Source organism: Eretmochelys imbricata, chromosome 1 (assembly GCF_965152235.1).
Source record: "Eretmochelys imbricata isolate rEreImb1 chromosome 1, rEreImb1.hap1, whole genome shotgun sequence".
Lineage (NCBI taxonomy): Eukaryota > Metazoa > Chordata > Testudines > Cheloniidae > Eretmochelys > Eretmochelys imbricata.
Window position 1 is genome coordinate 58,717,127 of NC_135572.1, and position 26,764 is coordinate 58,743,890.

Below are 26,764 nucleotides of genomic sequence, written 5' to 3' on the forward strand. Positions count from 1 at the left end.
TGTGAAGACAAAGACTATAACAGGGTTGAAAAAAGAACAAGATAAGTTCATGGAGGATAGGTCCATCAATGGCTATTAGCCAGGATGATCAGGGATGGTGTCCCTAACCTCTGTTTGCCAGAAGCTGGGAATGGGTGACAGGGGATGGATCACTTGATGATTACCTGTTCTATTCATTCCATCTGGGGCACCTGGCATTGGCCACTGTCGGAAGACAGGATACTGGGCTAGATGGACCTTTGGTCTGATGCAGTATGGCAGTTCTTATGTTCAGATACGGGGAAGCTTTTCCATGTCTGTGATCACTTGGGGTCAGATACCTAGACATGCTACTTAATGCAAGTAGTCTCATTTGCAGAATTGAACCTCTGAAGGCCTAGAAAGTTTCTTAAATTTTAACATAATTAAAAATAAACTAAGATGTCATCCACTGAGAGATTTATTTGTCTGAATGCCTGTCAACTACTAAATGTGAATAAGCAGCAGGCACTTATAAATATTAGCTGTCAGACATTTACATGAACACAGTAAATGAATTACTTCAGTTCTCATCTCAGGCTGTCACCTGTGACTTCTCTTTAGTACCACTTAACAGTTAGAGATTGCAGTTGTGTGCAAATACAAATTCTTACAATAACTTACATTATTTTTTTAAATAATCTATTGTTACTATAGATTTTATACCAGCTTTAAAATCTGACATTTAAAAAAAAATCTTTAAAAAAGCATATACATGCAAAGTTTACAAGATATTTTTTTCAAAACATATCAATGCACTCACAAATAGATTTTTTTTTTTCAGCACCTATATCATACTTTAATGGAACATAACAGTTCATGTGTTGTTTCAGAACCATTTTATATTATAGAGAGAAATCTAACATAAATAATAGCCTGGGTCCTTCCAGTCTTGGGAATATTAAGAGAGTATTAACTTTTTTTGAGCGGGAGGGAGGGAGGGAAATAGCAATTTAATTCATACTCAAGAAAACATGACGACATTCTGTTGAACACCTATCAAAACCAGAATACTCTGGAAGAATTTGATGTCATGTATCTGCCACTTCATATTGTTTAAAATTTATTTATATATTTTGTTTGAAGTTCACCGGTTAGTTCATGAGTAGTGTGGATGGTTTTAAGTAATTGACATGTACAGGGAGAATTGGGGCTATTAATATTGATGTTATCAGAAGCAGGACTGGGTCAAATATTGTGATGACAAATCTCTAAGTTAAAAACAGTACCTTACATTTAAAAAAAAAACAACCTCTTTCATCACAGTATAGATTATTTTTCTCCTCCGAGAATATAATGATAGTGAAATGAGACAAAGTATTTCCTTTTAACATAAACCACTGTATATACAAACAAATACAAATTCTAAGGAACAGTTCCTTCCTATGAAACGCATTTGCAGTTGTCACTAACTCCACCAAAGTCTAATGTCAAAGGACTATGTTAATGCTAGGTTTTGGGTGTTTATTAAACATGACTTCTTTGTAAAACAGCTTTGGCTTGCATTCTAGAAAGGTCTTCCTAAATTTTATTTATTTTTATAAATTGTATGTGCACTTGGAAGCTAAGTCATCAATCATCACTACCAGGCTTGAGTGTTTTAACAAGGTATAAAACTAACCACATAACTATGTTCGTTGCTTATACTTTTTATATCATGCTGTGCCATAAAAAATCTGCATGCTGGGAATGTGGTTATTTCATGAAAATCCAAGCATTGTGTAAACATTTTCTTATTTTTGATTTTAATTACTTTTGTATTTGTTCTGTATGATGCTACCTAGAATATTTGTTTTGTTATAAGAAAAAAGATTGAGAAATAAATAAAAATTCTCATGTTCCTACGTACCAGTATGATATTTTCATTGTCTGCTCACCTGATTAGGTTAAGAGTTTGTGTCTGTATGATGGTGTAGTGGCTGTTATATATTTCATGGCTGTAAACAGCAAAATGGGCCAGAGCTTCTCTTCAACAATGCAAAGTTTTCTGAAACGTATTAGGAATCCAAATGTGATTCATCGATTCCAAGGCCAGATGAGACCATTGTTATCGTCTAATCTGACGTCCTGTATAACAGGCCATAGAACTTCCCCAATATAATTCCTAGAGCATATCTTTTAGAAAAATATCAATCTTGATTTTAAAATTGTCAGTGATGGAGAATCCATCTCCATCTTGGGTAAGTTTCAGTGGCTGATTACTCTATCGAAAATTTATGCCTTATTTCCAGTCTGAATTTGTCTGCTTTCTTCAACTTCCAGCTATTGAATTGTGCGATACTTTTCTCTAATAATGGTTTCTTCAATCCAGCAAATACTTGTTCCCCATGTAGATACTTATAGACTGTAATCAAGCCACTCCTTAACTGTCTTTGTTAAACTAAATAGTTTGATCTCCTTGAGTCTGTCACTATAAGGCATGATTTCTGATATTCCAAATATTCTCGTGTTTCTTCTCTGAACCCTCTGCAATTTATCAACATCTTTGTTGAGTTTTGGGCACCAGAATTGGACACAGTATTCCAGCAGCAGTTACACCAGTGCCAAATACAGAAATAAAGGATTGCATTAGCCCTTTTGGCCACAGCATTGTGATGGGAGCTCATCTGTAGTTGATTATCCACCACAAACTCCAAATTTTTTTCAGAATCATTGCTTCCCAGGGTAGAATCCCTCATCATTTAAGTACGGCCTACATTCTTAGTTCCTAGTTGTATACGTTTACATGTAGCCATATTAGAACACATTCACTTGCATCCAGCTTATCAGGCAATCCAGATTGCTTTGTATCAGTGAGCTGTCTTGTTCATTATTTACCACTCTCACAATTTTTGTCATCTGCAAACTTTATTGGTGATTTTATGTTTTCTTCCAGGTCATGAATAAAAATGTTAAATACTATAGGGCTAAGAACATCCCTGCAGGACCCCATTAGAAACACACCTGTTCAATGATGATTCCCCATTTACAATTATATTTTGAGACCTATCAGACAGCTTTTAATCTGTTTAATGTATAATGTTAATTTTATATATTTCAAGTTTTTAATCAAAAAGTCATATGTTACCAGGTCTAATGCCTTACAGAAGTCTATTGTATCAATATTGTTGCCTTTATCAACCACACTTGTAATCGCATTTGAAAATACAAGGTAGTTTGACACGATCTGTTTTCCGTAAACCTATGTTGATATGCATTAATTCTTTATTAAGTGAGTCCCGTATCAGTGCTCCATTATCTTGTCCAGGATCAGTGTCAGACAGTCAGACAGACCTATAATTACCTGGGTCATCCCCATTTACCCTTTTAAAATAGTTTCACAAAATTGGCTTTCTTCTAGTCACTTGAAAATTTCCCAGTATTCTAAGACTTATTGAAAATTCCGTCCAATGAGTTTCTCAACCAGCTCTCTTAAAACTCTTAGATGCAAGTTATTTAAACCTGATTTTAAAATGTTTCACTTCAGTAGCTGCTATTTAACATCCTCCTGAAATACTAGTGGAATGGAAGGAGAGTTGTTATATGCTATGACATCATTTTTTCCTAGATACAGAACAGAAATTTCTATTGAACATGTCTTCCTTTTCTGCATTATAATTAATCATTCTACCATTTCCATCTAGTAATGGCAAATATTTATTAGGATGCTTTTTGTTCCCAATATATTTTAAAAACTGCTCCTTGTTATCCTTAACTTTCTGCAGGCCATAGATTTCTCTTTTGTCTCTCTTTGCTTCCCTTATCAATTTTCTACAATTTCTAGTGTCTGATTTATGTTCATTGCTATCAACTTCCTCTTTCCATTTGGCATATTTTATTTTTTTATAGCTGCCTTCAGTTTCTCTCTAAATCAGGTCAGATTTTTAACAAATATGGCTTTCTTCCTCAATTCTACAATTGGGCATTTTGGGCTTCCAGTTAAAAGTTCTTCAACAAGTCCCAATTAACATCCACATTTTTCTGATGATCACTTCATGTAAGGGGAATTAATGGAGTTTTCATACAACAATAAGTACAGTGTTCCATTTGCTCATCAGTGCCTGAGCCAGCCACCCTGAGCTTGTTCCATCTGCCAAAACTGTCTGGTCTGCTTTGTCTAACACAGTAACCCTGACTTGGTTAATTTGTTGTGGAGTATAAATATACTGCATGAGTAGTCACATTGATTCAGACACGTGGGAGTTGATTACAAAAAGCAACACTAACTGGTTACCTCACTAGGTAAATCAGCATTACTGGATGTAACATCTGATAATCACAGTCAGCACGAGCCCCAAAAGAGGGAATAGGGAGGTGAATAGGCTAGTAGGAGTGGCAACAGCAACAACTTCATTAAAAAGACTTAATTATGTTAAAAGTCATCTTAAAGTTGTCACTGAGAAAACTGCCAGTTTATGGAGGACTTTGAACCAACTTCTACTCTTACAGCAGTGTAAAAGCTGGATTATGCCTATCTAATTGAGAACAGACTAGTTCTTGGTATTTTAAAAATGAGGATGGGATACAGGAATTATACACAGCTGTGACACTGCAGTATTCTGTGCCAGGTACATTGTAAGGCATAACACCCTAGAGCTTTTGTCAGCAAGACAATGGAAGTAAATGGTTGAAGACGCATGACTGGGTTGGTAATAAGATTTGGCTCTCATTTTGAAATGGAGGGCAAAAACTTTTCTAAAAAAAGAAGTGAAGATTAGAGCAGAGGAGGAGGAAATGTGGGAATATATAGGAACTTCTGTCTTACATAGTACCAAGATAAGTACGCGCTACATCAGCATTTTTACTTCAGATCATAAACAAATTTTCTTTTAAAATTTGTGATTAATGCTTATGATAGATGTTGGACAGACATCCCAGGGGAAGTCTACACTCAAGTGTTACATCGGCGCCACTGTAGCACGTGTGGTGAAGATGCACTATGCCAATGGGAGAGTGTGTCTAGCTAACATAGCACCGGCATAGACAGCACTTAGGTCAATGTAACTTAAGTCGCTCATGGGTGTGTCTTTTTCACATCCCTGAGCAATGTAAGTTCTATCGGTTTAAGTGGTAATGTAGACTAGCCCCCAGTAAACTGAATTCCTCTATTGACAGAACTAAGCTAGCAGCAAAGCAAGCTTCCGAGCAGTGGGACCACCAATGTCCCACCACCCTTACAGGGAGGAACCAATTCTAGAGTAGAATGAACTATCCTTGCACCTGTACGTTCTTTAGCACCTCTGCTGAGAGTGCCGAGGAAAGGGCTGGTTGTGGTGATGGATTTTCTTATTCAAGCATCTGTTCACTGAAACCTAGGCTGAATTCTTCTATTCTTTTCTGTAGTAGAAATGTAAAAAAAAATCATGTTAAGGAGTCTGCAAAATCCATTCTTATAGTACTGACTGAGTAGACACCCCTAGGCTCTCAAGGGCAACTCTATTATTTTGTTTAGATTTTGGACGTTCATTTTGCTAGTTGTTTAATGCAAGAAAGGGGGAGGGGAAGACTAATTTAGACTCCTAATACTTCTGCGAAGATACTCTTAGACTATAAAATGCTACTGTATACCGATAACCTCAGAATGTTTGTGTTCTCTGTAAATACTTGTCAAACAGCTTGCCTTTCTTTTTTGAGAAGTGGAGTCTCTGATAATTGTGAGATTTCAAGATTCTTAGAAGAACTTTAAAGCAAAAAAACTTAAACCTTTTTATCCAAAGGAAAAGAACAATTTGTGTCACTGTGTAAACAACAAACTTCTCTCATGTGGAGGACCTAGATATCTGTTAATTGCCAACTATCTTGGATGCCAAATGTGCTGGAACTCTGTTAACCCTCCAGTAGCCAAAATATCTTTCTAGCTGTGAAATTTTGCAATTGATGATACGGGGTTTTCACACACATGCTTTCCTTGCAGATTCCCTTTTTAGTCCTCTTTCTGTCATAAAGCTTAAGTAACCCTTCATCCACCATTGTTTCTAGATTGTATAATCCCAAGGTGAAAGGACGATCACATTAGGTTGTCTAGGACTGAGTCAGGAGACCCGAGGTAAGATACTGAGTGACTGGAACTGAAGAGAGCATGTCTGGAAATTATCCATTGAGAGACAGCAATTAAGCAGCAGAGTGTGTATGAGAAGAACTAAGGGCTGCAGATGTAGGTCCGTTCATATGTGAGAAGTCCGACTGGTTTTCCAGAAGGGTTCTGGTCACTTGCATTGATTTCAGGTAAAACTGACATAAAAGATCAAAGGCCTTTACATGTTTTACAAAAAAAATACATATGTTACTTAATATGTCTAATTACAAAGTGTGCTAAAAATTTTTAGCAGAATTTAAATTAGTCTAAATGTGATTGGGTAGGATTGGGTGGTGCTAATCTGAGATGACAGATTTATGGTTCTCTGGCTTAAATCAGTATTATTTAGATATATTTTGTCTGCTGTGCAGATGGATTATCAACCTTACAATCAAGCAACTGAACTCCAGTAAGATGTTTGAGCAACAATTTGTGATATAAACTTTAACACATTTTCCATTCAGAGCTTACATTTCTGGGGGAGCACATGAGAAACAAATCTTATAAGAAACATCAAACAAGCCAGGAAAAAGTTTCTTGAACAAGAAGGCTTTAATATTGCTTTGAAGTATAGAAGAATTTCTTCTTCTAGTCATCAGCTGTCCTATGAGGTTTGAGTGAGCCTCCTTTTGTACTTAACATCTATAGATAATGAATTCATAGAAACCCTCCTATCCTGAACATAGTAGCGAGCCTAAAGCATTAAGCCTGGTGTGAGACGTGAAGCCTAACCCAAAGGCTGTAAACCAAATACAGGCCATGTATTAAAGCAAATGCCTGTGTGTTCAGTGTCCAGCACATAAACTTGGCATGGGTACCACTAGCATTAATAAAACACAGTGAATATGTAAACACATTCCAGCAGGCTAGCACAAGTACATCCTAACCTAGCACAAAATAAAATAATTTAACAAAAATAATAAATGTCTGTGTACTGATGTTTTAGACAAAACAAATGGTAAATAAAAATGTTTTATCTAAAACATCAAAAAAGGTTCAAAAACACAATAAGCGTCATAAAACAAGTAAGGTAGTACATAAATTATTTACCCCAAATTGTTTGTCTGTCTATAAATGTTAAAATACCTCGCTGTAACCCTCTGTCTGTCCTAGAGGGCAGGAAAAAGTCCCATTGCTGACTAAGCTGCTCCATTGTAATTGGCGTTCATGTACCTGTAACCATTGAACTGGGGCGCTAGCCCTGTGTTTCGTCAACAGTAAACCTGGCTGAGCTCCTTCACCACCAAGTTGAGTCTGTGGTCTTTCCAGGTGGTTCTATCAAGGTCTGCTAACCTAGCTACTGCACAGAGCTGAAACAGTACACAAAAAGAACACACACACACACACCCCTTCAACTGACAACACAGCAAGATTTCTTTCAGAAGTCCCAAAGAAACCAAATAAATTATGTGGCTCTAATTAAAATGACTGACAACAAATTAAAGTAGTTATACTGTAAATGTTAGCTTTAAGGAATTTAAGTAGTAGTACAATTCTTGATACTATTTTCAGTTGTACTGTACAAAAATTAATTTCAAAAGCCCTATGTGATATTAAACAATAGACCTGGTAGATTCTGGCAAAACAGCTTCTAACACATTTGGCAAAAAAGCTAAGTTTAATGTTAAATATGTTGCAAGTCATTTACTTTTGAGTTGTTCTTATTGGCTTTTCCCTAAATTAGACTCTACAAGAAAGCTTTTATTTTGTATCAATTTAATAATTTTTTTCAACTTTCTTGAAGAGATGGTTTCAATGACTTTTAAACTCATTTTAAAAAAATTACATTTTCTGATTTGCTTCTCAACTCCCAACCTTTGCAGATCTTTTTTTTTCTTTCTGCTATCGAAGTCCCACTTCTTGTAAGAACTGTTTTCATAGCTCCTGTCTGAAAGTTGTATTTTTGTAGTTTTCTGACAGTAATTCTTGCTATAGTGCTATTCTGTAGTAATGGTAAGAATGTAGAAGTTTGCAGATGCAAGAAAATTGTTGTTATAATTAAGTATGAATCAATAGTGGTCGATGATCTGGAACTTTTTCTGGTACTAGGAAAACAGTATGCTCTCTAGCTGTCTCAGAAGCGGAACTTAATAAATATATAGGTATACGTAGAGAAAATTCATCCAACACGTGGTACTGGATATGCTGGTAACTGGAATAAATTTTTAGACTTTTTTCAGGGTTTTGGTTGAAAAATGATATTTCAGATAAATTTGTCTCTTGGTCTTCCAGTTTCTAGAGATAACGAATTAGAATGAGGAAAAGTAGTGGATGAGTAGGAGTGTTACATTAAGGGATAAGACATTGCATTTCTCAAACTACAGCTAAGACTCAATGCTTCCTAACTGGAATTTGGAGTGTCAAGGTTGGTGTGTGAAATATCCTTCTTGATAGTCTTCAAAGACAAATTTTGAAGACCCTGACACCCCCCCACACGCACACAGTTGCTATTGTACTAAACTGGCATATGTGGACAAAGAGGTTCACTCCATCATTAGGGTTGCCAGAGGTCCAGTTTTCGATTGGAACACCCGGTTGAAAAGGGACCGTGGTGGTTCTGGTTGGCGGGAGCCCAGGTCTAGGGCAGGCTCCCTACCTGCCCTGGTTCCACGCAGCTCCTGGAAGTGGCCGCCAGGTCCCTGCAGCCCGTAGGCACACGGGCAGCCAGCGAGGCTCAGTGCACGGCCCCCACTTGAGTGATGGCTCTGTAGGTCCCATTAGCCAGAAACCGCGACTAATGGGAGTTGCAGGGGCAGTGCCTGCCGCTTCTTGGGAGCCACAGTAAGCGCCGCTGGGACCCCAAACCCCATCCAACTCCCTGCCACATCCTGGAGTCCCCTCCTGCACCCAAACTCCCTCCTGGAGCCTGCACCAGCCTGGAGTCCCCTCCTACAGCCCAAACCCATCATTCTTGGCCCCACCCCAGAGCCCGCACCTCCAGCCGGAGCTCTTACCTCCTCTCGTACCTCAAACACCTGCCCCAGCCCGGTGAAAGTGAGTGAGGGTGGGGGAGGGAGAATGGAGTGAGGAGGGGCGAGGCCTTGGTGAAGGGGTGGGGTAGGACTGTTCAGTTTTGTGCGATTAGAAAGTTGGCAACCCTATCCATCATGCAACATTTAAAAACAATTCAGTACCCTTAGTGTGGAGGCTCTAAGTCTTTTAAACAAATTAAAAAATTTTTTTTTACACTTTTAAGTTCAAGATTATTGAAGACAGAAAGATTACGGATGGAGAGTTCGCTATTTTTTCAGCAGGTCCAGTATCCGTAATGACATGTAACATGCTATTTTCTAGCCCCTACTTCTGAATTGTTCTTATTATCTTTTGGCAGTCAGCATAGCTGTGCTGCTTTGATCTGCTGCCACACACCTAATCATCACATACTTTCCTTTTCTACAGTTCTGGTGTCAAAGTCAAGCCTCTGTTGCCATTCTCTTCAAGTAAGAAAAGGCAAGATGGTAGCCAACAATTTCAGTCATTAACATTGTTTTGGGGTGCAGGGGAGGCCCTCTGGGATATCTGGTGTTTTGTAGTGGTAACTAAGCACTAAATTGTATTTAGTGCGTGATGGTTGTGGTCATGTATAAAGATTATTTTGATGTTCAAATAACGAATGGTAGATGTGTACTTCATATATTGTGTAGTAGCTTTCTCTGGTCAGTGTCAACTTTCTAGCAAATGAGTTAAGTAAGATTCAGGTCTGTGAATGGAAATCTATCACACAAATTGTGTGTTTAAATTATATGATCTCTGTCCCCCTCCCTCCCAGCCATTAAAAATAGGTCATGACTCTAAAAGCAATTGCTGATGTGGCAGTCTGTGACCAACTGAGAGACTTGCACTCTTCTAGGACAAATTAACTCATACAGCCCAGGGTAAAATGTGTGAGAGAAGATAACGGATTTTGGTCAAAGGGATTAGGCTGCAGAATGATTTCCTAGAAGTGGGACTAACCCAGAATGAGATCACTTTTAGGGCATGCTCTTTGAAAAGCTTTCCTTCTAAAACTAGAATGATTGGTGATGGAGAGAAGAGATGATTAATAGAACCTCCTTTACCAGGGCAGGGAGAAGAGCAGAAAACTCTATGAAGTCCATTGGGAATATCTGTGGGCAGATCTAATTTACCTGGTAAGCAGTTAAACGCTATGAGGTTATATGAAGAGTCTCTTAGATGGTGATAGATTCTCTCATTTTTACTTATTCTATTGCCCCTTATTGGGGTTGGTTGTCCTCTAAGATAAATAGGGCTGGTTATGGTACCCTCCAGAGCCCATTGGAAAAGATTTAATGAGAGTGATGTGTTGTTTCCTTCTTCTGGTGGCCAAAAGCATGAAGAACTGAATAAATCCTTAACTTCTGCACAACACATTGTCATATTACCACTAGACTTTTGGTGGAACTCATCCGTGCCTGATGTTTTTTAAAGGAATAAATGACTGCATAAAACAGCATGAAGCTGAATACTACCAAAAGCTTCTTAAGGAAAACAAAATAATTCCATTCTGATTAAGAAGGGACTTGAAAGTAGCCATCAATATATGGAAATTAATATACATCAGAAGCTTTTTAAAAAAAGCATACAATTGATAAGGAAGGATAAAGGTACCAATGAAATTTTAGTTTCAGTAGGAGTAAGGCCAATAACGAATTTTAAAATCTCAAGAACAAAAGAAACCCTACCGATAGCATAGATTCATTACTAGATGAAGACACTAAAATTGTCAATGATGCACTTAAAGGTGTTTTATGCACTAAAGTGTTTTATTAAATATTTCCATCAAAGAATTAAGGGATGGAAATATAACCTGTCATTCAACGTGATTTCATAGACTATAGGTCTCATCAGATGAATTTGATTGTCTTTGAGATCACAAGTTTGGTTAATAAAGCGAACTGTGATGTAACATACTTAGACTACTGTAAAGGTTCTGACTTAGTAGTGCAGGGCATTGTGATTAAAAAATAAAAACTAATTAAATGAATGAAAAACTTGCTGATAGTTCTGAAAATGTAATTGTCAATGGAGAACCATCAATGAGTGGATTCTGCAGAGATTGGTTCTTAGCCCAATAATGTTGTCATTGGATGTGTAAACTGCAATATCTAGTAGAAGCAGGGAGGGTTACTATCTTTGTTTAAAATGTTGGTGAGACTACTACTGGAACACGGTGTCTTGTTTTGGTGGACATGCTTGAAAAATTGAAGCGGTTTCTGATTTGAGATCTGGAAAATGCATCTGGCAATAAGAGATTTAAGGAAGTTGATATATTTAGCTTCTTGAAGAGATGATTGAGGTGACTTGATCATGATCTAGAAGTATCTAGACAAGGAAGATGTCTGATATTTTAGGGCTGTCCAATTTAGCTGGCAAAGGCATAGTAAGATCCAATGTCTGGAAGTTGAAGCTAGAAAAATTCAAACCGGAAGTAAGGCACAAATGTCTAATAGTGAAGGTAATTAACTGTTGGAATAGTTTATCAAGGGATAATGTAGCTTCTTCATCACATGAAGTCTTTTAAGTCTGGATTGGATGTCTTTTTAAAAGAGGTGCTCTAGTTCAAGTTGTTGGGCTTGATGCATGAATTTTTGGCTGAATGGCTTGTGATCTGCATGAGTGAGACTAGAGAATTATAATTTTTTTCTGGCCTTCTATTAATTAATTATACTAATGGTAATTTTTTCTGTGTAGGAAAAACTTAATCATTGGTTTTGAACCTACCTATTTATTTTACCTCTATTTTCAGATAAGATATGGCCGAACACTGATATTTCATTCAAATTATGCATAGGTGCCCTATGGGTCAAGTTATGCCATTGTTCCTTTCAGGGTGGAATTGATTTAAATCACTAGTCAGGAAGACTTGATTTAATCATGGATTTCTACATAAAAGTGCGTTCTTGTTGGTTGTTATAACCTTAATACATCACAATTCAGAGATAGATGTAGGTTTCATTTTTAGATGGTACACCCTATACGTTTTTAAAGTGATTTATTTTGAAAACTTTTCAGAGTAGTTTCACAGCTATTTCAGAAAATGAATGATTGGTTATTTCATTTACCAAAGATTTATGAAGTCATTGGAAGGTGAACTATCTCCAATTCAACAGGTTAATCATTAATATTTGGAGAATTTTCTTGCCATGCTGTCTTAGGAGGAGAACATCACCAGACAGACATTTAAATTTTTATTTAACTAAAACAACAACGTTGCGTATTCTGGATTTTTGTTCTTCAACAGCAAACATATACCATTTTAACAAAACAAGCATATGAATTTTTGAATTTAAACATTCAAGTTTTTTAAAATCAGGTTTGTTTTTGTTAAAATTGTTTAACAAAAAACCCTATTTTAAATATTTCATTTATGTCAGCCAGGTCAACATGAGAAACTTAAAATATTGGCTTCTGCAGCTAGCTCAGTTATCTTCACCTTCATTTTCCTGTTTGTTCATAATTTGGAAAAGAAAAACAAGCTTTCCTGCTTTTTCAGGTCCCAAACGATTTCTCAATTGGGAATGAATTAGTCCAAAGGAAGAAAATATTCTTTCTACACCGGCAGAAGAAGGTACTGCTGCTAAAAGTGAGATTATCACTTCAACAGCCTCTGAATCCAAGTGCCTAAGTGACTTTCAAGAAATATATGTTTGCTGATGATGTTTTAAAGAATGGTTCTCCCTTAGCTCTGAAGTTTATTATGGTAGGCATTATGGAGGGATGATTGCTGGATGTCCATGTCATAGCTAACTCCTCTTCTTCAGCAGTTAAGGTTTGACCCTGGTACCAAGTATTGAGAATATCTGCAAGAAAATGAGCTGCAGATAGTGCTTGTCCCATTTTTTTTTTTATGCTTGTAATTTAACTGTCTTATATTTCTCAGTTCCTTCCAAATTTCAACACCATCAGCAATAAAATAGCTATTTCCCTGCATTTTGTTCAAGGCTACAGAAATAGGCTCCAGGGTACTCAGCATGTGTTCAACATTTCTCTTAAGCCCAATGTTGAGAACTTGGCTGTGACAATTTTTTTCACAATTTTGTTGACAAACTGTCATCAGATTAGGCCAGTTCTTGATATAGTGCTCAAAACAGTCTACTACCGAGTTCCATCGCCCATCTTGTGGGAGAGTTAGGTTGGTTCCTCCCACTTTTTCAGAGCAGCTGCTGCAAGGTGGTTGTTTTGGAAGTATTTTGCAGTTTCAACAAAGTTAGCCTTTATTTCTGGAATACTGAAGTATATGGCTAGGAGGTGCATCAAATGAGCACTGCAACCGTATGTTGTTAGCTTGGGACTCTCTTCTAAATTTCTTCTAATCTTGGATACGTCTGCAGCATTGTCTGTGACCAAGCTGCGTGCTAGACATTTGAATTTTTCAGTTTCTTTTTTATAGCCCTTACTGCTGCTACTTGTAAGCATTCCGCTGTGTGTGGATTTCCTGATGTATCAAATGTTTCTGTAAGGAAGACATTCCCTTCTTCTGTTGTCACACAAGCACATACAACAGGATCATTGTGGATATTGCTCCACCCATCAAGACTCAGGTTAATAATTTCACCCTCTAGACCTTTTGCACGATGCTCAATTTCTTTCATACGCTTTATCCAGCAATTTGCCTGCGACATCTGCTCTGTTGGGTGGACTGTATCCTGGTCTTAATGACTGAACCGTGTTAATTAAATATGGATTCTCAATCATATGGAAAGGAGAGTTTTTTGCATAAACAAACTGGGCAATTTTTTCATCAATTACCTCTTTTTGTAATCTGGTGGGTCTCATCACAAACTTATCTATGGTTGTTTCTGGATGACGGAGATTTTTTTCTTTTTGCTATAGGTGCTATACTGTGACTATGTGACGTACATGATGTGACTGAAACACTATAATTGGCAGATAACTCTGAAACTATAGAAAATGATGATGATCTTGAAGGTGGATAGTCTTCAGAATCCTATATATTGAGTATGGATTCTCCTAAACAAAATAAGTCAGTGCAGTTATTTAATTATTATTACCATACTGCACATTTAGTATTACTCATTGCATTCACTGATACTCAGTACTACTTTAAAGATGAAATTGTAAAGGGAAGATCTGCCTATTTCAGCTATTTATTTTTTATCACAACTGCATCTAAAATGATTTTTCTCAAACATGAGAATTCAAGAATAGTCCAGAAGGAAGGCAGCCAGTCCTTAAGGAAAAGGTATGAAATAAAAAAGTTTACCAACCTGAAGATCCTGCATGTCAGACATGTTCCTTTCATCATCTTTGTCAAGGTTCCTTCCCCACTCTGAACTCTAAGGTACAGATGTGGGGACCTGCATGAAAGACCCCCCTTAAGCTTATTCTTACCAGCTTAGGTTAAAAACTTCCCCAAGGTACAAACTTTGCATTGTCCTTGAACCCTATGTTGCCACCACCAAGCGCGGTAAACAAAGAACAGGGAAAGAGCCCGCTTGGAGACGTCTTCCCCCACAAAATATCCCCCCTGCAAGCCCTACAACCCCTTTCCTGGAGAAGGGTTGATAAAAATCCTCACCAAATTTGTAAAGGTGAACACAGACCCAAACCCTTGGATCTTAAGAACAATGAAAAATCAATCAGGTTCTTAAAAGAAGAATTTTAATTAAAGAAAAGATAACAGAATCACCTCTGTAAAATCAGGATGGTAAATACCTTACAAGGTAATCAGATTCAAAACATTAGAAAAACCTTAAGTTACAAAAAGACACAAAAACAGGAATATACATTACATTCAGCGTATTTTACCAGCCATTAAACAAAAGGAAATCTAATGCATTTCTAGCTAGGTTACTTACTAATTTAACAGAGTTTCTGAGACTGCATTCCTGATCTGTTCCCAGCAAAAGCATCACACAGACAGACAGACCCTTTGTTCTGTCTTTCCCCCAGCTTTGAAAGTATCTTGTCTCCTCATTGGTCATTTTGGTCAGGTGCCAGCGAGGTTATCTTAGCTTCTTAACCCTTTAGAGGTTACAGGTTCTCATACTATAGAATTAGAATTTATAATTCCTATTCCATGATGAGATATCTTTGAGCTATAATGTATCTTAATTAAAACTATCTTTAGATAGGTTTTTTCCTCAAAAAGCATTTTATCAAAAAAAATCCCATTTTAAATATCTGATTTTTTTTTTTTTTTTATCCACCCTGGTTCCTTTCTGCATCCCTGTCTTTCTGTTTTGTTTTGGTAAGTTACAAGGAGGAGTGTCTGGCAGTAGTCTTGCTCGCATGTTGTGATCTAGCCAGATTCTGCCAGCTTCCAAACTACTGTTCTTCTGTCAGAAGTTGTGTTGCCTATGTTTGTGATATCACATCTACAAAAATGTCCTGATTTATAATTACCAGGACACACACACACACACAACCAATTGACACCAGGGAGGGGACTGGATGTTTTGGAGGCTTGATGATGGAATACAAATCTTTTTGCCTTAAGGTCCCAAATTCAATCTGAATTAATTTAGTAGCGATTTCCAGTAGTTTTTAGTAGTAGAGATTTACTAGTTGTTTCCATCTGATGGCTGTTCAGTGGCCTATGTGAAATGGATTGATGATCTTAGTCTAGCTCCTAATGGCAAATGTCCACATCAATAAAAACACTGTGTAAGTGGTGGGACTGTAAGCAGAGAGGTGAATCTTCTGAAATGATCCTCTCATAACAAGACCGAGGCACACAGGTAAGCTTGTATTGCCACTACCTGTACTGTAAATAAGTCACTGTACTCTGTGACTAAATCAAGAATTATGTAGTCTCTTATGAAAGTAAATCCAAATATACAAAAGTGGGGGTTAATGTTTTTATTAGCAGAGCTCTTGCACTGTGCTCCACACAACAGATTATGCACCATGCTCACTTCCAGCAGTAATGGAGGTGTAAGATTACAATGTAATGGCTTGCCATTAATTAATTGTCTATAAGAACCACGATCCATGCTGGGAAGTTGCTGGTAAAATGATTCGACATCACCGTTGAAAAGCACTGGTAGGTACCATGCTGCTTTCTCATCAGTCCATTCATTCGTAGAGAGCAATAGCTTAAAGTCTGTCAAGTTCTTACAGAATTCCAGTCTCATCTGCATGACCAGTAAATTCCTTCTCAGGCAAAAGTGCTTTTACTACCTTTAAGCTGCTGCCACCCATTGTAATATTCTTGTAGAATCATGGGATTTGTTGGGACACTGCAAGTACCAACTCCAGCACACACAGTCAGGACTGAACTTCCTGCTAACCCCCCTTCCCCAAGTCAGATCCAACAATGTAACATATCAGATGAGAACAACTTAGCACTGAAATAAACTTACAATACCATCTGTTGGTCAAGGTCCTATCTTCACTAATCATTACAATAAGATCATGTTCCTGGGGAAATTGGCACTACTTGCAAGTTTTGAGGTTCTTTGAACACTATACAGATTAGAGCTTAATTTAGTCCTGTGTGATCATAAGACTCTAGTGAGTAAAGAACAGGGCTCAGAATCAGCAGATATAGGTTCTGTTTTGTCACAGGTTTTCTGTTTGACTTTCAGCAAGTAAGTTTAAAACAATGCTTTAAAAAATGGTCACTGTTTTTAGGTGAGCAACTTGAGATACTAGGGCTTCATTTTTACGGATACTGAAGTACCTGTATTTCCTGTTGTCATCTGACAATCAGGCCTTTGTGGGAGGGAGGGGGTGTGTGTGTGTGTTGCTCTCTCTGGCTCAGTTTCCTTGTAAAATGGGTGTAATAATATTTATCACACAGGAGTTTTGGGAGACTTAATTTTGTTCTGTTTGTAAAATATCTTGATGATGATGTGATGGAAGGCACAATAGAAACACAAAGCATTATTCTCTGTGAAAGTCTGATTCTTTTTTTTTTTTTAAAGCATTGTGTAAAGACTCTTAGAATGGAAACTACTCAGAGAGAATATTGCATTTGGGGCTCAAAACAGTCATAACTGTGTGAAAACAAATATTCATATACTTCTGGTGATATAATTTTTGGCTTCAAGAATTCTCAGGAGTATGTGGGTCCTATTCAATTATGCTTTGTTGCAGTTCAGTCGTCTACATGGTTTTTCAAGAATAATAAAATATTATACCTTTCAAATATTAGATGAAAGGAGAAATAGTCACCTGTAGTAGCCCAAAGCACTTTACTGTTGTGTCTGATATTAATAAAAGAATCATCAATGTTCTGCTGAAACTAGGGACAAACAGGTTTCAGAGTAACAGCCGTGTTAGTCTGTGTTCTCAAAAAGAAAAGGAGTACTTGTGGCACCTTAGAGACTAACCAATTTATTTGAGCATAAGCTTTCGTGAGCTACATCGAGCTTCATCGATGAAGTGAGCTGTAGCTCATGAAAGCTTATGCTCAGATAAATTGGTTAGTCTCTAAGGTGCCACAAGTACTCCTTTACTTTTTAGGGACAAACAGCTAATCTTGAAGAAACCAGACACCATTTACATTCTTTGCTTGTTTCCAAATATGGAATATTGGAGAATAATGGCACTCTGCACTGTATAGTCGTCATTGTTAATACTGTTACCTAGGATTATCTTTCAGCACACTGGGCAATGCGTTTCTCTTTATATTTTTTTTCATTGTTGAAATACAGTCAGAGGGCATCTGTCAAGATAGCTTACATTTTAGATCTTCAACAGAGCCCCTTTTAAACTGCTCTTTTCACTTTTTGGCCTCCCTCTTCACATATTCTTCTAAATTTCTTTTTGGATGTTCTGAGTAGTATGGTAAGATACTTTTAGGAAACTAGTGTGAAACTAGGTTTGAAGAATGGATTTGGGTCAGGTGCAGTTTGAACAGGTTGGGATGCTGAAATATAAAAATATACCTATTCATCTCTTTGGCATGTTGCTGATTTTACCATTATTCTTTTTAAATAAGTCTCCAGATAAAAGTTCACATTGTAGAATTGTGTTTGTGTATCCCTCAATCTAATCTCTTTCTCTCCACTCATAAAATGGGAAGCAGAGTTATGATTATAATGGTATTGAGAAGCCAAGTAGAAGTCATGACACTGGGACACAGAGAGAGAATGTATCTTGTAAGTGAATTTTTTCAGAGCAGACATGATTAAGTTAAGTTTTTAATCCTGTATTTCTATTTCACGTGCTGAACTTAGTTCTGAAGTACAAGATATTATTATTAAAATATTTTTATTAGAGAAAAAGTTCTGCTTGCTTTACCTCTGATTTTTACTGTGGGGGTGGCAGAGGTGTGGAAGGAGTTGTTTAGTTGAATTTTTTTAGAAGTTTTTCTCATTTTGTATACAGTATGATAGTACTACACTTATGTGGTGAAAAGGCCCAGGGCAGATGAGTGAGTGTTGGGAGTAAAGTCAGTATGGATGATGTGCTCCAAGAAGACTACTGGTGGTTGGGGACAGGACTCCATATCACCTCTGGCCCCTTCCCCAACACTGATTAAAACAGTGAGACAAGGCGGTTGATCATGTCTCCAGCTACTGCTGCCTAGGCCAGACTCTGTTGTATTCTGTATGGCTTCTTGCACCATATTAATCTCTATAGTATCTGAGCGCCTTCTGGTAATGCATTAAGCAACACGACTAACATCTGTCGTGTGTGTTCTCTCCAGGGGGAGAGATGTGCGCAACAAATGTCTTGTTTTGGTACAATGTTCCTGATTGTGGGTTTTTTTTAGTTTTCTGTGAGCCAATGGTGCTCTCATTGCTCTTGTAAGTATGGGTCTGCTGCAGAAATGAAGAGGAACCTAACTGGTGGAGTGGGCTCTGGATTCATACCAGGAATTGGAATTCTCTAGAAAGATCGTCGTCGCCTTTCTTGTCCTCTGCAGTTATATTTAATGCAAACTGAATAGAACAGGAAAGAATGTAGTCCATGCCTGGGAACGCTAGAGGGAGCTGAGGGGAGGAAGAAGGAATAACATGATCATCATGATCTGTTTACATTTTTTGAAATAGTTTATGTGAAGAATCTATTTCAATCCTGCTCTCAGTTTTAGCCAAAATACAATAGCAGCAACTCAGCTACAGCAATCAGAGAGGCAACATCACTGACTTCAGTTCTGGGAGCCAGTAAAGATGGATACCAGTTTTCTGTTCTTCAGAGGGATGGGAAGCTGCTCCTTCCTCTTTTCATTCCAGTTGGGTGCAGGCGAGGATGGAGCCCCTCTCTGTACAAAAACAGCGAGGAGACTAACTGATACAGACTAACACAGCTACAACTCTGAAATCTCTCTCTACAGAAACCCACAGTGCCTAGTCTGAGAGGCTGGGTTAATTGACTCGGGCTTGCAAGACTTGTGCTGTCAGGCTAAAAATAGCAGTCTTGATGTTCCCTCTGAGGCTGGAGCTTGGGCTCTGAGACCCCTAGATTTCAGAACCCGGGCTCCAACCCAAGTGTGAATGTCTACACTGCTATTTTTAGCCTCGCAGCATGAGGCCAAGGCAGTTGACCTGGGCTCTGAATCTTAGTGCGGTGGGTTATTCTTTGCTGCGTAGATCTATCCGTAGGGTCCCTCTTCACACTGTTGTTCTGTACCTTCGTGAGCAGCAGACCACTAGATTGGCTTTCAGTTTAGGTTGTGTTTTCACAGGATTTGTGTGTGTTTACATAATGTACATATCCACACTCCCCCTTGGGGGTTATATATAAAAATAGAAATTATAGGGTCAGAAAGAATATGTGATGAGGGGGTAGAAAAGTTTTATTGACATGAATTTGGGATGGCCATATTGAGTGAGTGAGTTATTTATTGAAGGCCATCCCTAATAATGCTGATTAAAACCTTATATCTAGAGTTGAAAGGATTAGATTTTTATTGGTAAATGTTGGTAAACATCAGTTTCACCGTAAACACACGAATGGATGAAAAAATATTTCTATAAATGATTATCAAAATTTACAGATAGACAAAGTAAGAAATACTGTTTGAGAACTTAATTTAGTTTAAGTATACTTTAAGGATACTTTTAGGTTACTTTGTATATTTTGACATGGTATAGACAGTTGTGTTTTAATGGTTATAAAGCTTTAACTCTTTGAAGCTCAGCATCTGCTGTCATTCTATAACTGTCTGACTGCGGCCATAATTTTTCACATTCTGAAAATCTAAATCAATAAAAATAAAAATTCTTAACAATAAGCATTGATATTATCCATCAAAATTATAAAATATAATCAGATTCTGCCAAGCCTACTTATACCACATCATGCTGTGTTCTGTCTACCCCACACATTTTAACAAAGAAATAATTTTAGAAATAGTTTCAAGATAAATTTTATTGGAACTACTTTGTATGTGGATGATTAGATGTTGAACATGAATGTAATTTAGATTTATAAATTGCAGAGTCAGGAAATAAATTTATCACTACCACATGTGGTTCAAAGCTTTTTACCTTTCCTTTTATCATTGTAGAAAATAAAGAGCAAATGTGGTAATGCCTGTTTTATTTCTTTGCTCTAATAGATGGAGGGATTTTTAAGTTAAGAAAATAAGGTCATTTCTTTCAAAAAAGAACTTTACCCATACCTTCAGCCTGAGATCTGCATTCATAAAGAAGGAAAAAATACAATGGGACTCAAATATATAGAAGTCCGAGTTCTCTAGTATGTGCAAACAAGTTGTTCAGTATATTTTGAAAAGACTTTAAAAATTGTTGGCTATTCATTATTAACTAATTTAGGAGTTGAGATGAGCACAAATTATATATTGAAACAAAACTAAATTATCGAAGGAAGCCCTTGTCAAAGGAAATAGTTAACTACTTAGCAGCTGGATAAATATGCCATGTTGGGGTACGTTAACTCGGGGCCTTAGTTGTTATCTGAAGATCAACTACTGTAAAGGCCTCAACTCTCTACACAAGCCATTCCAGACAAAATTCCACATTAGAAAGGTGGCACATAAAGTGTGAAAAGAAAGAGAAAAAATCTGCAATATTTCTCGTCACCGAGTGTACTAATCAAGGATGAGGATTGAGCAACTTCATGCAGCCCTTCAGAATAAAGACTCATTTCTGCATGACGTATATGCACAGAATTCCTGTTAAAGGGAATTTCTCTAGGCAGAAGACTTGCAGTAGGGTGTCCTACTTGAGTGCACGCAAAATCACAGCCTGTAGTGCCTATAATTACAAGTCCCCAAAATATATCTAAATTCTGAATGAAAATAACCAGACCATATAATTAAACAGAGCTCAATATATCACTCAGACCCTAAATATATCTTTTTAACTACAAGGGTAGTTAAGATCTCAAATAGGCTTTCAATGGAGGTTGTGGAATCCCTATCATAGATGATTTTTAAGAACAGGTTGGACGACTCCCTGTCAGAAGTGGTCTAGGTTTACTTGGTCCTGTCTCAGCACAGGGGACTGGACTAGATGATTCTATGATAATCTTATGTTTATATAGCATTTCTTATTCTGTCTATACCACAAATGCTTCTACAAATGTAATGATATACAAACCATCCAGTGGGCTTACTTAACCTACCTCTGAAATGCGGCTTTTTCCTCTGTGGTGAAACTCAGCAAGCATTCCATGGTGCACACCACTGTTGTATTTCAGTTTAGGAAAGGAATGAAGGAGTACCTTTTTCCATCTGAAACATCAATAGAAGTGATGTGGGGAGGATGTAATTATACCAAGTGGAGTTTGACTGGGAAATAACAGTTAATGCCTCTACCCTTACAAAAAAGTGCAATTGCATCTTTTATTACATGTTGTTAGATTTGTTTTAGGTCTCATTCAAAAGATGGCACCTCCAGCAGCACAGCTAAACATGTGCTGGGGGACTGCGTCAGAACTGACTTGGAGCTAAGAATGCCACCTTCTGAATGACCAGTGCCTCTTCCTGCAGCTCGTTTTGGGTGTGGGTGAACCAGTACTAAATGCATTTCACTTCAGAAGCAGCTTTAACCATGGTTTCCGCGCCATCTCAACATATGGTTGTAAAACCCTGGGGCCTAGGTGCCTCAGTGATGCTTTATTATTTTGAGCATAAATGCGTGTGCTGCTTTACATGCAAGTAAAAGAAGATCTTTCTGAGGACAAGGTAGTGTCTCCTGTGTGGATGCATAAGGATGGGAGATAGTGCCAGGAGCAGGGTCATATATATATATTTTAGTCCTTTGAGTACAAAGATTAAAGATTGCTGATTCTAGGCTCTTTCAAAGTGAGTCTCTCTCTCTCCCAACGCTGCCTCTGCCCTGGCCAGCTGAGCTTGGTGACCGCAAACAGAAGCGGCACCCTTTGAAAGGGTGGTGTTGCGCCTGCATTGCTCAGATCTCCAGGCTCGGTGCCTCCGAGAGTTCCCGGTGGGGTGGTACACCTCTGCACTGCCTCCACTATAAGGTTAACTACCACAACTGAGTTCTAAATTGAGACATGACAGGACAAGGGAAGGTAGCACTAACATATGGTGGACACAGAGAGAGGTTTCTAAAATAAATCTGCTAATGCGCGCACACACTTTTTAAATAATGTGAGGTGATAATGAACTTGACAAAACGCTGAGATACAGAATTCAGCCCCAAGCTTCGCCCTGAACTGTTGATTTCAGCACAGGTATATATTCATCACTCATCATGCAAAGGCTCATTATAATGCTAAAACAGAGCAGAAATAAGATGAGGAAGGAATTTAAAACACTGCATTGGTAGCAGTAGTTAGTAAAACAATTTTCTTTCCATGGTCTTTAATGTATATTAGACATTAGCTGTAGGGGGAAAAAGCATATGTAATTCCCTCTGGACATATGCAAAACAGCCTGAAGAATCACTGCTGTTAAAGAAAAATGAAGCTTTAAAAGAACACACAGGCACACGCATACACATTCTCTTCCTATTTCCCCCACCTATCCAAGAGGATCCTTTAAGTTAAATGCAGTTTGCTATATTTTCCCATGATCGATAATAGTTGGTAATATATGTTGTTTCAGTAGATTTGAATTTCTCCTTCCTGTCTTATGCTGACATTGTCATAAAATTAAAATACACTTAGATTGAGAAACACCTTTTATGTCAATTGGATTTTATTTTTCTCAGAATAAACTGTGCGTTTTGCACTGAAATAATAATATTGAGTAAAGTAAATATTTTTTTTCAAGCAGGAAACAGCAGCCTATAGGTAGATCCTCTCTGCCCAAAGAGCTCCTGTGGTAGCATGTTGACTTTATTATCTTGTAACCATAAACCATTCACTGTTAGAAGCCCTTATTTACATTCTAAACAGAAGGGTAAGGTGAATAATGTAATTATAGCAGCCTCTACCACACTGTGGGTGTGCAAGAGGCATCTGTGGTGGGCTTCTATACTAAAAGACTGAAGAGGGAAAACTTATGTGAGTGATGTAGGTTTGTTGTATTTGTGATTTTAACCCTAGAAAATTCTGTTGGCAGAGACATTACTTTGTCTTTTGCTTTACACACATTCCTCTGACGTGGAGCTCAGTTTACAGAGGGAGGGTGTATGTGAGAGAGAAAGCTGGGAGGGGAGGGAAGACTCACATACACAGAGCTAGTCTGACTAGAAACAGAACTGCCCCTGGCAGATTAGAGAGACAAATGAGGTTTGGAATCTGAATCCAGGAAAAGGAGAGTGGAAATTTACAGCTGCTCTAAGAGAGTGTGCGTGTTTTAGTCATCAACTCTGTTAACATTTTTCCCAAAAGGTAACAGTTACTCTTCAGCAAGCAAGTTGAGACTGAATTCTGGAATTTGTTTTCTCTGCCACGTGTCAATAATAAGGAAGAACTTATATTAAATTGAAGATAAGTAAAGGGTCCTCCAACTGGACCGCTGATTTGGGTCTGGCAGAGAGCTGTCTTCAGCACCTCATCATGTATCTGCTTTTTGTTGTTTAGACAAGCCTGGACATTTCTGTACACAGTGAGTATCAGCTAAGATTATCCAGTCTGAATTAAATAAAATTAGGTAATGAATTTAAAACTTCCTTTTTTGCTTTATCAATAGCTTTTTGGTAATGAAATTCTCACTTACTACTTGTTACCTTTTTGTAGCTTTGTAAACTAATGTGGTATATTTGTTTTTTATGTTAAAAGCAGTCCTAAACGGTACTACTTCTGTTACGTAAGCATTGGCTCTGTTAACAAATATTCTGTATCCATGGCATATCTTTGGAAATGGGTTTTATTTACAATGGGGATTCAAAAAATAAAATAGCTGCAATATATCACTTCTCTTGCTTCTCTCTAGTGAGGTACTTGCAGATGCAGCTTTGCTCTTGAGATACAGAGAAATGAGAACATAGTCACTTGCGTAAGAAATTCAGAAACTATTGTTAAGTATATGAAATTTGAGTATATATGCAAATTGTCACATGTAACTGCATACATAATTATAAATAAAGAGATTGAGGATGATCTAATAGGTCTCTTACATGTCTAGCTTCTAGGATTCTGTGAGGTAATGGGCCAGTCTGAAAGTCCTTAATCAGGCGAAATGTTCATTTAAGTCTCTGGGGAGTTTTGCCTGAGTAAGGACTTTAGAACTTGGCCCATTTGTAGTAGTAGCAAACCCATTGCAGTGCCAAATTATTTAATGTGTCATGGAGTTACAGGAAGTGATCTGACCCTTTTCAAAGATACGACCAAGTGAATGAAGGTGGTATGGGTCACTTTCCATTAATGGCTAATATAAAGCAAAGAAGAATAAATACTGGTATTAATGTTTGAACTGCTGGATCAAGAGTGTTATTTTTCCCTCTTGGCTGCTGTTTCAAGATTTTTTTTTTGTTTAATTATTTGGGTTCTATTACCAGTTTCTCTTGATTCCATAATTATTACTACTACTCTAAATGGAAATTAGGCTAAAATTCCCCTTCCATATAAGTAAATAATAATAGCCCCTAAATAATGGCTTTAATCTCACACACTTTAATTAGTTAAGGGACCTGATCCTGCATGATTGGAGACTTTGAATTTTCAATGGGCAGGATTGGGCTCTGCTTATGTTTCACAAATATTCCTGTTGCCATGCTATAGGTAGAGATTCCAAAGACTCCTGAGTGTTACCCTTCTTCTGCTGTTCGCAGATATCTGCAAAACCTACTTCCAAGTTGTGTGTCTCATCACCTTCTAGCACTACTAGTCTATGTGGTGGACCTAAAGTTTCCAGTCCTGCTGATGATCTATGTGAGTTGGGATAGTTCCATGTGATAGAATTTTTCTCAGTTTTCTTTTTTTAAAAGCCTAGGAAATTGCAACAAAAAAACTACTCTAAAAGAGCATTGTTAAGGTTGCAAATTCAAGCACTCAAAAGTTAAGAAATACCAGGATTAAGTTGCCTGTGCAAGCTTAATTCACTCCCCCTTCCGATTTGCGTGTTTGCATTATGAGATAGTACATAGTTACATAATTAAAGTCTATTTTTTCTGCAGGACCCCCTGCCTCATTAAGTGAATGGGAATTATTCTCTGTTTCTATTTTATTCTCCTCATTGCTCACAGGCCTTATTTAATGCACACAATCCATAGCCTACATTGAATACAAAATTATTAATTTCTTCCTTTGTGTCTCTATAGTGTTCTCGCCATAGTATCTGGGTGCTTCACAAACATTAATGCATTTATCTTCAGAACATTCCTGTGAGATTAAGCAATATTATTATCTTCATTTTCCAGGTGGGGAATTGAGACACAGAGAGATCAAGGTCAAAAGTGCCCATTAATTCTGCGTGCCCTATTTGAGATGCCTGGAGCCTGATTGATTGATTGATTTATTAATTAAAAGAGTGCTTAGCATTTTTTATAGCACTTTATATGTTTAAAGAACAGTTCCAGTCAACCTCAGTTGCCATCGTGAGTGCTCCAGCACACCTGCATATCTGATGCCAAGTATCTCACATTGAGTACCCATAAAATTAGAACACACAATTAGTAAACAAATGTGAAAATTTTGGTTTATGTGGTTTGTCCAACATAATATAGACAGAGGCAGGATAGAATCCAGTTCTCCAGAGTATCCTACAACTGCTTTAACTATAGGACAATCCTTTGTTTTCCTGTAATCCCCTTCCTCATTCACTACATAACTTCCCAGTTCTGCAACAAATGAGGCAGGGATCCAGATAACAGCCTCATTTGATGCACAACCCCGATTCATCTCTAGAACACTGTCCATTCCGTGCATTTTCCTGTGTAAAAATAGTATGTAATCATGTACGTAAAGAGTATAAATGTAACGCATATACACAAAAGGGCTGAATTTAACATTGCAAGGGCAGCCTGAATTCTGGCATTTCCTAATCTGAGTGATTAAGTTTATAACCTTAATGTCCTTTTAACACTTTTTTTTTGGGGGGAGGGGGGTGCAATAATACATAATTAGACTGCAAAATGATAGTGACAATTTACGAATCCCAGCACACAATCTACACCCCATCAGTGCTTTTTAGCACATTGATGGGGTGGGGAGAAATGAAGATATTTTATTTACCTATTAAAAAATAACTCCTCCCAGGGTGAATATGTTAATAGAGTGTTGTGATTCTGGTACACAGGCAGATACTGTACACCTAAAAGGACAGCAAAACATATAAAGTTTTCTTGCCTGAATTTGTGTAAAATTTTATACAATCATTTCACTTTCAGTACCAAACTGCTTGTCTCAAGTGACATGTAAGAAGAATGGATTGAATGAATCACATGCTGTCATTCTTGT

The 26,764-nt window shown here is 37.5% G+C and overlaps 2 protein-coding genes across 16 annotated transcripts in view; one reads left to right on the forward strand and one right to left on the reverse strand.

Moving 5' to 3' along the window:
• Positions 1 to 5,911, reverse strand: part of SETDB2 (SET domain bifurcated histone lysine methyltransferase 2) — a 104,906-nt gene extending 98,995 nt beyond the window's left edge. The window contains 1 exon segment of the mRNA XM_077827597.1: positions 5,218 to 5,911. The gene's annotated coding sequence lies outside the window, so the exon portion shown is untranslated.
• The window catches only part of CAB39L (calcium binding protein 39 like), a 104,661-nt gene that overhangs the window by 1,602 nt on the left and 76,295 nt on the right, over positions 1 to 26,764 (forward strand). For 2 of the 15 annotated variants that reach the window (XM_077811235.1, XM_077811296.1), the window contains exons 1-3: positions 10,052 to 10,203; positions 23,756 to 23,972; positions 25,138 to 25,237. The exons of 1 other annotated variant lie outside the window; for it this stretch is intronic. In XM_077811235.1, coding sequence (XP_077667361.1) covers positions 25,229 to 25,237 — 9 coding nt within the window. In that variant the 5' untranslated portion in view covers positions 10,052 to 10,203; positions 23,756 to 23,972; positions 25,138 to 25,228. Of the gene's footprint in view, positions 1 to 5,918; positions 6,044 to 6,100; positions 6,223 to 10,051; positions 10,204 to 12,566; positions 12,642 to 12,698; positions 12,774 to 23,755; positions 23,973 to 25,087; positions 25,238 to 26,764 lie in introns of those variants that run through there. 12 more of the 15 variants (XM_077811307.1, XM_077811335.1, XM_077811251.1 and 9 more) reach the window with 11 other exon arrangements.